The 13,337-nt window shown below is 36.2% G+C and overlaps 3 protein-coding genes across 3 annotated transcripts; 2 read left to right on the top strand and 1 right to left on the bottom strand.

Annotated features, from left to right (window-relative positions):
* Positions 1 to 2,588: 2,588 nt before the first annotated feature.
* On the top strand, positions 2,589 to 4,756 carry LOC137631478 (uncharacterized). Its single transcript, XM_068363244.1, has 2 exons — positions 2,589 to 2,610; positions 3,343 to 4,756. Exons 1-2 carry the CDS (start codon positions 2,599 to 2,601, stop codon positions 4,705 to 4,707), a joined length of 1,377 nt encoding a protein of 458 aa, XP_068219345.1. The 5' UTR covers positions 2,589 to 2,598; the 3' UTR covers positions 4,708 to 4,756.
* A 2,043-nt stretch (positions 4,757 to 6,799) lies between these two features.
* On the bottom strand, positions 6,800 to 8,599 carry LOC137630935 (adhesive plaque matrix protein-like). Its single transcript, XM_068362469.1, has 2 exons — positions 8,287 to 8,599; positions 6,800 to 8,037 (listed from the first exon to the last, which is right to left on the bottom strand). Exons 1-2 carry the CDS (start codon positions 8,597 to 8,599, stop codon positions 6,800 to 6,802), a joined length of 1,551 nt encoding a protein of 516 aa, XP_068218570.1.
* Positions 8,600 to 10,005: 1,406 nt separating this feature from the next.
* On the top strand, positions 10,006 to 11,769 carry LOC137630936 (uncharacterized). The gene is made up of 2 exons (XM_068362470.1): positions 10,006 to 10,017; positions 10,420 to 11,769. Exons 1-2 carry the CDS (start codon positions 10,006 to 10,008, stop codon positions 11,767 to 11,769), a joined length of 1,362 nt encoding a protein of 453 aa, XP_068218571.1.
* Positions 11,770 to 13,337: the final 1,568 nt, after the last annotated feature.

A 13,337-nucleotide genomic window follows, 5' to 3' on the forward strand; every position in this document is an offset into this window, starting at 1 on the left:
TATCATTTTTCTGTGGTTTTAAAGATATTCTGTTACATCAATTTTAGTTGTATGAAGTGTTTAAGATATTCGAAGGTTCTTAAAGACACGTTTAAAAGCATATATGTATATATGTATACACACACACACACACACACATATATATATATATATATATATATACATATATATATATATATATATATATGGTTGGTTTCGACCTGGCCTTTCATTAGAAGGGGCTAGCGTTCGATCCCAAGTATGAGGTAGAAATTTATCTCTATTTGAACACGATGTTGTGTTGATATTTATCCATATATATATATATATATATATACTTATAAAATAAAAAAAAACATCTAGTTACGCATACAGATACACACACATACAAAAAAACACACAAATAACACACACACACACACACATATATATATATATATATATATACATATATATATATATATATATATATAAATATATATATATATATATATACATATAGATTCACACACACTCATATAATATAATTGTTTAACATCATCATCCTCATCAGCCGTTACTAGTCTACTGGAGGACAAACGCCTCAGACATGTCCTTCCACTCGTGTCTGTTATGGGCTTTCTATGCCAGACAATACCAGCAAATTTTTTAGGTCGGTAAGCGAAATGTATGGTATTTCAAAAGTTGTGACCGAAAAACCACCTTTTAAAAGGAAAGGAAACATAAACACAACCTAAATAATACGGAAGGTTTCACCTGTCCCAACTAATTAGATTTACCTTTTTTAAGGTGCATATATATATATAGTGTATATATATATATATATATATATGTATATATATATATATATGTATGTATGTATATGTATATATATATATATATATGTATGTATATGTATATATATATATATATATATACAGTATATATGCATATATTTGTATATATATATACATATATATACTGTATGTATATATATATATATATATATACATACATATATATATATGTACTGTATATATATATATATATATATACACAAGTATATACATATATATGTAAATACACACACACATATATATATATATATACATATATATAAATATATATGTATATATGTATATATATATATATATATATAAATATATATATATATATATATATGTATATATATATATATATATATATATAAACTACAACAAGTAACAACAGATGCAGTCGTTTTTTGTCCACTGCGGGACAAAGGCCTTAGACTTGTCCTTATTCATGTCTGGGGTTGGGACAGTTTTCATCATAATGCTGCCACTGCGGATTGGTGATAGTGGGAGAATATCCTTTGATCGATTACGATAAACCATCCTAGAATAGGTGAGCTGCCTAGTACAGCTTTGCTGATCATGATGATACAGAAACTCTCTAACAACGTTAAGGTACCTCCATTCATATACAGTATATATATACATATATATGTGTGTATATATATATATATATATATATATGTGTGTGTGTGTGTGTGTGTGTGTTTGTATAAACAAGAGCATGCAATAGAGAGAGAGAGAGAGAGAGAGAGAGAGAGAGAGAGAGAGAGAGAGAGAAATTAACTAGTGATTTTGATAATAATTTGATTTTTCCTTATAAGTATAATAGATGTTTAGTAATGTATATGACGAAGCATATCAATTATCTTCCTATTAACCTTCATATGAAAATTAAAGTTTTCATTTTTCGAAATATCATTTTTTTTTTTTTTTTAGAAAATTCGCGTATATTCGATTTCATGTATTACCTGAAATTCTTTATAATTCTAAGTTTAATATTATATTCTATTCTTAATGTGTTATGGAGATTCTCTTTCATATACATCAAGCTGTTTATCGTTTATCCGTACTGACATTTGAGAGATTTATTTAACTGTTAATTAATATGAAATCCACGAGGTTGGTGGCTTGCGAATTATACAATTTCTGTTTTGAGGTAAAATTAGAGTTTAAAAAAATATTAATCTTTAACGCCTCTTGAAAAACTCCCAAACTTCGAACAAAAAATGAATTGAAAGGAATTTTTTCGATGAAAAACTGTTCAGGCATCAAGATACCATGATTAATTAAGGGTAGATACAATGAGGGTAGGCAGAAATCATAATAGGAAAGAAGAGAAGTGATAAAAACCTCATAAAAATTTGGGTTAGGGATATAAAAGAAGTGGAGAAGAAAGCTGAAAATAAAAGGAATGAAAATTGGAGTAAATGTCAAGAGAAAAAAATGGAGGAAGAAAAATAAAGAAAAGAAAAAGATGGCAATAGAAAGAAATGAGAGAGAGAGAGAGAGAGAGAGAGAGAGAGAGAGAGAGAGAGAGTAATGTGAAGAAAGGTATGGCTAAGAGATAAGAAATGCGATGAAGACTAAAATCTAGAAGGTTAAAGAAAAAAAAAAGATGAAAGGTGGATTCGAGGACTTACGAGATCAAAGATGAGAGGAAAAAAGTACGAAAGGAAACTAGGTAGTGTCAGAGGGGGTGGGGCTGATACCGTGGTGATGGGGCTTCCAAGGTGAAATGAGTACGGCATATATATAGCAGGACTCTAGACTCAGTTATCACACTCACTCCTTCCCCTCTGACGCCATGAAGCTTCTGGTGAGATGGCGACTCAAGCGTTCTTTTTTTTTCATAGAATTTTCTTATTTCTTAACTCAAAATTAAATTTATCTTTCTGATTGTAAATGATACTTGTAGATACATTACAGTAAAATTCTAAAATATAATTCTACAAAAATAATAACTGAACGTAAATGGAAAAACTAAGAATATGGATTGATATAATGCAATATAGTGATGTTATTTTATTTCTAGATTATTGTATCTAAGAAATTGGTCACTGGTAGACAAATTAGGATATCATATTCATTAAAAAAATAGATGACTCTTCTAATGTAGATTCTAATATATCTTCAGATATGTGTTCCGATCATACATGCTGTTATTAAAATCAAAGTAGGCTTTGGAATGAAATCATTTATATGATTTATATAATGATAGATTAGTTAGTTATAGAGTTTAACTATGGGAACATATATAAAAAATTTTTAACATTTAGGTGCATAAAACTAACATGTAAAAGTATACGTATGCACAAACACGTTCCTGTATATTAGATATATAATAAGATTTGTACTTTAACAAAAACATAATTAGACATAGAAACATATATACATACTGTCTTCACAGGTATCGATCTACTGACCCACTGAAGGAGACTAATTGGAGACTAGTTTCAGCATCTTCAACACTCCAAAATATTAAATTTTTAGTTCTTTAATAAAAAAGGGCATGTTACTGATATATCTTTATATCTCTATCGCATTTTAGGTTTTCATCTGTGCTCTCTTAGCTGTTGAGGCAGCTAAGTTGCAGGGCTACGAAACTCCACATTCGGGTTCAGGGGGCGTACCTTTACCTGCACCATCCGGGTCTTCCCCTTCTGTATTTACTGAGTCTGCAGGTTCTCATCATCAGGTCCCACTTACATCTGGAGGACATTTCAACCAGCATCAGATATCTTCTTTGTCCTCCAATGGGCAATCCTTTGAGCATCAGCAAACACCTTTGACCCCAGAAGGACCATTCAACAGGGCCACAGGACCCTCCTTCTCTGGTCTAGGACAGTCAGTTGCATCAGAACACACATCTCAGGTTCATCATGCTGGATTAGATCAATCATCTTTTAATGGACAGATATTTGGAAGTAACATCCATGGTGGTGCGTCTCCAAGTGGTCCATCAGGTCCAGCTGACCAGTTTCCCTTTAGATCTGATGTGGATGGCCATGAGGAAAGTTGCCCAGAGGGACAACTTCGTCACTTGGATGGAACTTGCGTTGTTCCTGAAATAACACGAAATGTATTCGTTTATGCTGCTCCTGCAACAGAGCCCAGGGCTCCTCTATCTCCAGTAGAAGTTCCTCTACCTAAGGAAGAGCACAACATTGTCTTTATCCGTACTGCAGATAGGGGTGATGGTCCAGAGCCCATCATCATTCCACCACCCCAGAAGAAGCACCTTATCTATGTACTCAACAAGGACTCTGGTTCTCAAGAACCCAAAATCATTGAATTACCAGCACCTGAGCCCAAGGAACCAGAAGTTTACTTCGTAAACTACGCTGATGGAGAAAACCCGACTCTTCCTCATGGAATAGACTTTGAGACTGCCCTAAACTCCGCAATCCAGGGAGAAGGACAAGTCATTGGAAGCAGCCAAGGTGGTGCTCTACTAACTGGAGAACACAGACTTAGTCATCTGGGAACTGGTTCCGAAGATGTCAGACATACGGTTGGTCCACTCGACAGTGGCTTTATTGTTGTCACCGACTCTGATTCAAGCGATGAAGATTTCATTTCAGGCAACGATATATCAGCTTCGTTTGGAGTGAGCTCTGGTGGTCCACAGAACTTTGTAAACAATGGTCGGTTTACAAATGGAAATGGAAATGGTATTGTTGGTCCATCAGTTGCTACATACCAAGCCCCTACAAATAATGGTGCTGGAATCCCTCATAGGTTTAGCAATGGCATTGTTGGTCCTTCAACTCATTCACACCAAGCTCCTTCAAACAATGGTGGTGTTATCCCTCAGAGATTTAACACCAACTTTGGTGGTTCTCCAGCAGCTGTAAACCAAGCTCCAACAAGGAATGGTGCTGCCGTCCCTCAACGCTTCTATTCTTCTCCTTAGACATTTAAAATCCAGACCGGATGTGGAATATTTAATTTCCTATTTATTGCCTTTTTCATATGTTCTTAGCCTGTATACGATTTATCAATAATAAAGATAATAATTAATGTCCATTTCTTTTAGCGGATGTCTTTATTCTCCTGGAATGTGGTATGTGTTTGTTAAATCATGTATGCATTAAGGATTTATGAGTTTCTTTGAAAATATGATTTAATATATTAGTATATAAATATATTAGAATTCAGTTGTATTATTAGAAGGAAAAGCTGCCCTACAACAATAAACATTATTCACGAAAACTTGAAATTTGCTAGAAAAATATTAGGATTTCCATAGTATGTTAAAAGTTCAAAGAGAAAAATCAAATATAAAGAAGATAAAAAGTATCGATGAAAAGATAAAAAAGAATAACTGATAGGACTTTAAGATGCTGATATTGTTTGGCCAAATCTTCATAAAATTGCAACCTGACTACAAGTCTTCAAAACTATTTCATTAGGACTGTTGATTTATATTGAAAACGTACCTGCTGAGGGATCAGCTGGACTGGTGTTCGAGTTACGCTCTATTTCGATAATTTCTTATTTTATCTGCAACCTCACCATCCTCATGAGCTAAGCATGTGAGGTTTGGGGGAACAATAGGTCTATATGCTGAGTTATCAGTAGCCATTGTCTGGCTCACCCTAGTCCTAGCAGGGTTAGAAAGGTGTCTTTGTCGTTGATCATATGTATAATAGGTCAATCTCTGAAGCATTGTCACTGTCTCTTGCCTCTGCGTTCATTTAGGGCCTTTAAACCTTTAATGAACATTTTGTGTGATTTGTCTGTGGAGGCAGTCGACTGTTGAAGATGACTGGCCGTGTCAGAGGACTGAATGCTTAAAATGATTAACTGTAGATGATAATGAACAGTCGGTAAGATTAGCCAATAATATTCTAAACTCAATATATAACGTTTATGATTCCCTGATAAATTCTTTTTATATACATTTGATATTTGATGTCATTGGTTATGAAATCATATGAATTAAATATCTTTGATTTTGATGTTTGTTAATTAGAGATTCTTGTTTTAGAGAGAGAGAGAGAGAGAGAGAGAGAGAGAGAGAGAGAGAGAGAGAGAGAGAGAATTGAGTACTCAGAAGATTTATGGAAATAGTTACACCTTGTTATAATTTAAGAATTTTGAAACTATGGCTCTTTAGTATTTTCCTGCCATAATATCATTTGTACGGAGAAATAATTTCAGAAATATTAACAACCGTAAATTGCCGATATCATTTTTTTTTTACCTGCCACAGTGGATTCCATATTCCAATTATCTAGATTTCTAATTTTCATCTTTAATATGAAGGTAGTTTTTAGTCAACATAATACTTAAATTTTTTTCTTTACCCTACGATTATTATCATCTACCGCTCCAAATTTGTTATCTAGGTTTGATTCGGATTTGTAGAAAATTCATTTTGAAATCGCTCTATCTTTTAAAAAGTTTAATCAAATTATTGATATACATTGTTAACGAAAATTCACGAATATTTTATGTAAGTAGCATTTGGAGTAAGGACAAAAAATTATCCATTTTTCTGGTTATAAATTTTCTCAAAGACTAAGAATAATTCAGCTCTTACCAACCTTGGTAAACTTTAAACTACGAACAAATAATGAATTGTTGATTAGTCTGCAGACACATGTACTAATAAACGAGCTAAATTCAACAAAAGTCAGTTTGTGAATTCACAGAATTTTCTCGAAAGTTTTGAAAAAGAATAAAGATTTAAAACATTTAAAAAAAAAATTTCTAATATACAATACAGAAATACTTTACATCTTAGATGAATTCTGTTACTATCTTCTTTGGATTTAGTATACCAACTATCCATCATTGGCTAAAATATGAAAAACTTACCCATTCCTATGGATATATGTAACAACCTAAAAAGGACTTTATGCTTGACGAGACTTGGCCTGATCTGCCTCTAATTGACATTTGTCATTATGAATTACATCTAGTCAAATTTGCTTGATTGATTTTGATTTACTTGGCATCGTGACATCAAAGGTCCTTAACATCTAAAATTGAATAATTAACTAAGAATGAGAGATGTCTAAAATAATACAGGGGTCAAAAGGCTGTTGAGTCTCTGCCAGGTGGTAGGTCAGTGTTGGGTACTTTACCAGGTGGTAGGTCGGTGTTGGATACTTAGCCAGGTCGTAGGTAAATGTTGGGTACTTTGCCCGGTCGTAAGTCAGCGTTGGATACTCTGGCAGTTGGTAGGTCGGAGTCGGATACTTTGCCAGGTGGTAGGTCGGCGTTGGATACTTTGCCAGGTCGTAGATTCGCATTGGATACTTTGCCAGGTGGTAGGTCGGTGTTGGATACTTTGCCTGGTCGTAAGTCAGCGTTGGATACTTTACCAGCTGATATGTCAGCGTTGGATACTCTGCCAGGTGGTAGGTCGGCGTTGGATAATCTGCCAGGTGGTAGGTTGGCCTTGGATACTTTGCCAGGTAGTAGGTTGGCCTTGGATACTTTGCCAGGTAGTAGGTCGGCGTTGGATACTTTACCAGGTGGTAGGTCGGCGTTGGATACTTTACCAGGTGATAGGTCGGCGTTGGATACTTTGCCAGGTCGTAGGTCAGCGATGAATACTTTGCCTGGTGGAAGGTTGGCGTTGGATACTTTGCCAGGTAGTAGTTCAGCATTGGATACTTTGCCAGGTTGTATGTCAGCGTTGGATACTTTGCCAGGTGGTAGGTAGGCAATGTATACTTTGCCAGGTATAAGGTTGGCGTTGGATACTTTGCCAGGTAGTAGTTCGGCGTTGGATACTTTGCCAGGTGGTACGTCGGTGTTGGATACTTTGCCAGGTGGCATGTCTTCGTTGGATACTTTACCAGGTCGTAGGTTGGCGATGAACACTTTGCCAGGTGGAAGGTTGGCGTTGGATACTTTACCAGGTAGTAGCTTGGTGTTGTATACTTTGCCAGGTGGTACGTCGGCGTTGGATATTTTGCCAGGGGGTAGGTCGGCGTTGGATACTTTGTCAGGTGGTAGTTCAGCGTTGGATACTTTGCCAGGTGGTAAGTCGGCAGTGGATACTTTCCCAGGTGGTAGGTCGGCGTTGGATACTCTGCCAGGTCGTAGGTCGGTGTTGGATACTTGCCAGGTTGTAGGTTGGCGTTGGATACTTTGCCAGGTGGTAGGTCGGCGTTGGATACTTTGCCAAGTGGTAGGTCGGCGTTGGATACTTTGCCCGGTGGTAGGTCAGCGTTGGATACTTTGCCCGGTGGTAAGTCGGCGTTGGATATTTTGCCAGGTCGTAGGTCTGCGTTGAATACTTTGCCAGGTCATAGGTCAGCGTTGGTTACTTTACCAGGTCGTAGGTCGGCGTTGGATACTTTGCCAGGTCCTAGGTCGGCGTTGGATACTTTGCCCGGTGATAGGTCGGCATTGGATACTTTGCCAGGTTGTAGGTTGGCTCTGATACTTTGCCAGGTCGTAGGTCGGCGTTGGATAATAGCTGCTAATAGCTCGGAGTGGGTTGCCCTTCTTATGCGTCTTCACATTGCCATACAGGTGACCTTGGCTAAAATGTCCTGTGATGGTCTGGAGTGGACGGCGTTTGGAACTGCATTGATGGTTTCAATAGTTTCGTTCGCCTCCCGCTTGATCTCCTCGATGGGGTTGTAGGAGAGCTTTTCAGATTTATAAGAAATATCCATCCGTATAATGTCGATTTTATGGTGATATTCTTCCATGTCTATCAAGATAAAGGCAGCTGCCTTGTCAGCTCTTCTCACGTTCACTTGGGCCTCCTTCCTCAGCTCCTTAGCCGCATCCCTCATGTCAACGGAGACGTTGCCAGTGGGGAATCGTCCATGGTACATAATGGCTTCAGCCAGAAGCAGGGGATGGAGGTTATCAGTAGTATGAGTGAAGGTTGATTCTTTTCTTGGATAATTTCTGTCATTTTTGGCAGTCTAAGTCAACGGAAATGTTTAATAATTTCCAGTTATGAAATAGGTACCTTAATTTCACTGAGAATTCAGAAGCTTGCTATTTGTATTGAATTTAGTATAAATAACTAAGGATGATATTAATAATTAACTTTCATGTATGCCAGAAACAAGTTGCGTACTTCTAATTCATATTTAACAACGTCCGAGACAAATTTGATAAAGGGCAAGAGACAAGATTTATTCTGATATGTTTTAGCTCTTACATTTGCAATTACTATACATAATTGATAATTGAGTAAATAGTAAAACTTATCATCCTTTTATATATCTTTTTCCTTGAGGTTTTTGATGGAGCTACCAACGAAATTACTTTACCTATTATCTCATTTGTATTTATATTACAGTATTGTCTTAGTGCTAATTCCTTTATTTCCTTATTCCCATTAGTGTTACCTCGTTTTTTCTCGCATACTATTGATTAAAGTATTTATACATACTTCGTAATAGTTTTCGTTTTCACTTTCCAATTTATTTTCTCTGTTTTCTTATTTGTAAAAGGATTTATATTTTCATATCTACTAAATAATATTACTATTATCTAAATCTTGTAAAATTCTCGGTTTCCTTTGATTCTATAGTTAAATGTTATAAAACTTGAATAAAAACCTTTACTTGTTATATTTATGACTACCTATTATGGCATCTATAACCCTGATTTTTATTCAAAGACAAACTAGAGCAAACGCATTCATTGGACAAAAGTGGAATTAGGAAAAATGCCGACTCATGTCGATCGCTAAGAATGTAAGGAAATTCTCTATGAGGTATCAATGCTTACTTCCAGACCAAAAATATTTCACGTATCAAGACACCATGCCTTATTAGGGGTGGATGGAATGAGGTTACGCTAAAGAATGAAAAGAAAGAAAATACGAGAGAGGGGAGATAAGACACGAAGAAAAGTGGTGTTAGGGAAACAAGAAAACATGAATGGTGCTGTAAATATGAGAATTGATTAGAAGAAAGAAAAAGGAAGAAAATGAAGTTGAAACAGTATGAAAACGAAGACAAAAACATGAAAAAGGTTCCATTAGGAGATAAGAAAAAGGACGAAAGATTCTAAAAGCTGAATATAAAATAAAAAGGAATAGAGGTAGAGTCAGTAACATGAGTTCACAGACGAGAGGAAAAAATTAGGGAAGGAATCGTAGCGTTAGAAGGGGTGGGGCTAGCTCGTAACAGTGATGATAGGGCTTCCAAGGTGAAATGAGTACGCATATAAATAGCAGGAGATTAGACTCAGTCGTCACACTCAGTCCTTTCCTTCTGACACCATGAAGCTTCTGGTGAGATGGAGACTCAAGCGTTCTTATTTTCTCTAGAGTGGGGTTTTTCTCATATTTATCAATTAAATTTTTCTTTCTGGCTGTATTGATAATTTAAAAAACATTGGTCTAAGATTATAATTCTTTTTTTCTATAGGGTGGAAGATAAGTTTGAAATAATCAGAATTTCAATTGAAATAACGCAAAGTTAGGATTTAATTTCCTTGAATGTTTTGTGTATTTATATTTCCATGAGGTATGAGTAGGTTTTAAAACCGTTATGTATTCCATAGAAAAAGAATATGAATACTTCATTTAAAGTTTATTCCACGAAATTTGTATTAGCATCGCTGCATAAGAAAAAGTGGAAAAATGAACTTCAAGATTTAACTAAACTATCTCTCCATCTCTGTCATATTTTAGGTTTTCATCTGTGCTCTCCTAGCTGTTGAGGCAGCTAAGTTGCAGGGCTACGAAACTCCGCATCCGGGTTCAGGAGGAGTACCTCTACCTGCACCTTCTAGGTCTTCCCCTTCAGTATTTACTGCGTCTGCAGGTTCCCATCACCAGGTCCCTCTTACACCTGGAGGGCATTTCTCCCAGCATCAGAAATCTCCCCTGTCCTCCAATGGGCAATCCTTTGAGCATCAGCTAACACCTTTGACCCCTGCAGGACCATTCAACAGGGCCACAGGACCCTCCTTTTCAGTTGCATCAGAACATAAAACTCAGGATCATCATGCTGGATTGAATCAACCATCTTTTAATGGACAGATATCTGGAAGTAACATTCATGGTGGTGTGTCTCCAACTGGTCCATCTGGTCCAGCTAACCAGTTTCCCTTTGAATCTGGTGTTGATGGCCATGAGGAAAGTTGCCCAGAGGGACAACTTCGTCACTTGGATGGAACTTGCGTTGTTCCTGAAATAACACGAAAGGTTTTCGTTTATGCTGCTCCTGCAACAGAGCCCAGGGCTCCTCTACCTCCAGTAGATGTTCCTCTACCTAAGGAAGAGCACAACATTGTCTTTATCCGTACTGCAGACAGGGGTGACGGTCCCGAGCCCATCATCATTCCACCACCCCAGAAGAAGCACCTTATCTATGTACTCAACAAGGACTCTGGCTCTCAAGAACCCAAAATCATTGAAATACCAGCACCTGAGCCCAAGGAGCCAGAAGTTTACTTCGTAAACTACGCTGATGGAGAAAACCCAACTCTTCCTCATGGAATAGACTTTGAGTCTGCCTTAAACTCCGCAATCCATGGAGAAGGACAAGTCATTGGAAGCAGCCAAGGTGGTGCTCCACTAACTGGAGAACACGGACTTAGTCACCTGGGAACTGGTTCCGAAGATGTCAGACATACAGTTGGTCCAGTCGACAGTGGCTTTATTGTTGTCACTGACTCTGATTCAAGCAATGAAGATTTCATTTCAGGCAACGATATATCAGCTTCGTTTGGAGTGAGCTCTGGTGGTCCACAGAACTTTGTAAACAATGGTCGGTTTACAAATGGAAATGGTAATGGTATTGTTGGTCCATCAGTTGCTACATACCAAGCCCCTACAAATAATGGTGCTGGAATCTCTCATAGGTTTAACAATGGCATCGTTGGTCCCTCAACTCCTACACACCAGGCTCCTTCAAACAATGGTGGTGTCATCCCTCAAAGATTTAGCTCCAACCTAGGTGGTTCTCCAGCAGCTGTAAACCAAGCTCCAACAAGGAATGGTGCTGCCGTCCCTCAACGCTTCTATTCTTCTCCTTAGACATTTAAACTCCAGACCGAATGTGGAAGATTTAAGTTCCTATTTATTGCCTTTTTCATATGTTCTTAGCCTGTATACGATTTATCAATAATAAAGATAATAATTAATGTCCATTTCTTTTAGCGGATGTCTTTATTCTCCTGGAATGTGGTATGTGTTTGTTAAATCATGTATGCATGAAGGATTTATGAGTTTCTTTGAAAATATGATTTAATATATTGGTATCTAAATATATTAGAATTCAGTTATATTATTATTAGGGAAAGCTGCCCTACAACGATAAACATTATTCAAGAAAACTTAAAATCCGCTAGAAAAATATTAGGATTTCCATAGTATGTTAAAAGTTCAAAGAGAAAAATCAAATATAAAGAAGATAAAAAGCATCGATGAATAGATAAAAAAGGAGAACTAATAGGACTTCAAGATGCTGATTTTGTTTAGCCAACTCCTAATAAAATTGCAACCTGACTACAAGTCATTAAAACTATTTCGATAATTTCTTGTTTAATCTGCAAAGTCACCTTCCTCATGAGCTAAGCATGTGGGGTTTGGTGGAACCATAGGTCTATCTGCTGAGTTATCAGTAGCCATTGTCTGGCTCTCCATGGTCCGAACAGGGTTGGAGAGGTGTCTTTGTCGTTGATCATATGTATAATAGGTCAATCTCTGAAGCATTGTCACCGTGTCTTGCCGCTGCCATTCATTTAGGGCCTTTAAACCTGTAATGAACATTTTGTATGATTTGTCTGTGGAGGCAGTCGACTGTTGAAGATGACTGGTCGTGTTAGAGGATTGAATGCTGAAGATGAATAACTGTAGATGATAATTAACAGTCGCTAAGATTAGCCAATAATATTTTAAACTCAATATATAACGTTTATGATTACCTGATAAATTTTTTTTATAGACATATGATATTTGATGATATTAGTTATGAAATTATATGAATTTGATTTCTTTTATATTAATGTTTATTAGTTAGAGATTCTTGTTTTAAAAGAGAGAGAGAGAGAGAGAGAGAGAGAGAGAGAGAGAGAGAGAGAGAGAGAGAGAGAGAGAGAGAGAGAGAGAATTGAGTACTCAGAAGATTTATGGAAATAGTTACACCTTGTTATAATTTAAGAATTTTGAAACTATGGCTCTTTAGTATTTTCCTGCCATAATATCATTTGTACGGAGAAATAATTTCAGAAATTTTAACAACCGTAAATTGCCGATACCTTTTTTTTTTTTTAACCTTCCACAGTGGATTCCATATTCCAATTATCTAGATATCTAATTTTTATTTGTAATATGGGGGTAGTTTCTAGTCAACATAATACTTAGATTTTTTTATTTACCATACGATTATTATCATCTACCGCTCAAAATTTGTTATCTAGTTTTGATTCTGATTTGTGGAAAATTCATTTTGAAATCGCTCTGTCTTTTAAAAAGTTTAATCAAATTATTGATATACATTGTGAACGAATACTCATGAATATTTTATCTAAGTTGTAATTGGAGTAAGGACAAAAAATTTGAAATTTTTCTGGTTATTAATTTACTCAGAGACTAAGAATAAT

Source organism: Palaemon carinicauda, chromosome 39 (assembly GCF_036898095.1).
Source record: "Palaemon carinicauda isolate YSFRI2023 chromosome 39, ASM3689809v2, whole genome shotgun sequence".
Lineage (NCBI taxonomy): Eukaryota > Metazoa > Arthropoda > Malacostraca > Decapoda > Palaemonidae > Palaemon > Palaemon carinicauda.

Bases quoted from the DNA above. Each gene is read 5' to 3' on its own strand.
- LOC137630935 (XM_068362469.1), bottom strand. From the start codon at position 8,599: ATGTACCATGGACGATTCCCCACTGGCAACGTCTCCGTTGACATGAGG. The intron at 8,038-8,286 runs GTATGGCAATGT...TATTCAACGCAG, and splicing joins CATTTTAGCCAAGGTCACCT to ACCTACGACCTGGCAAAATA.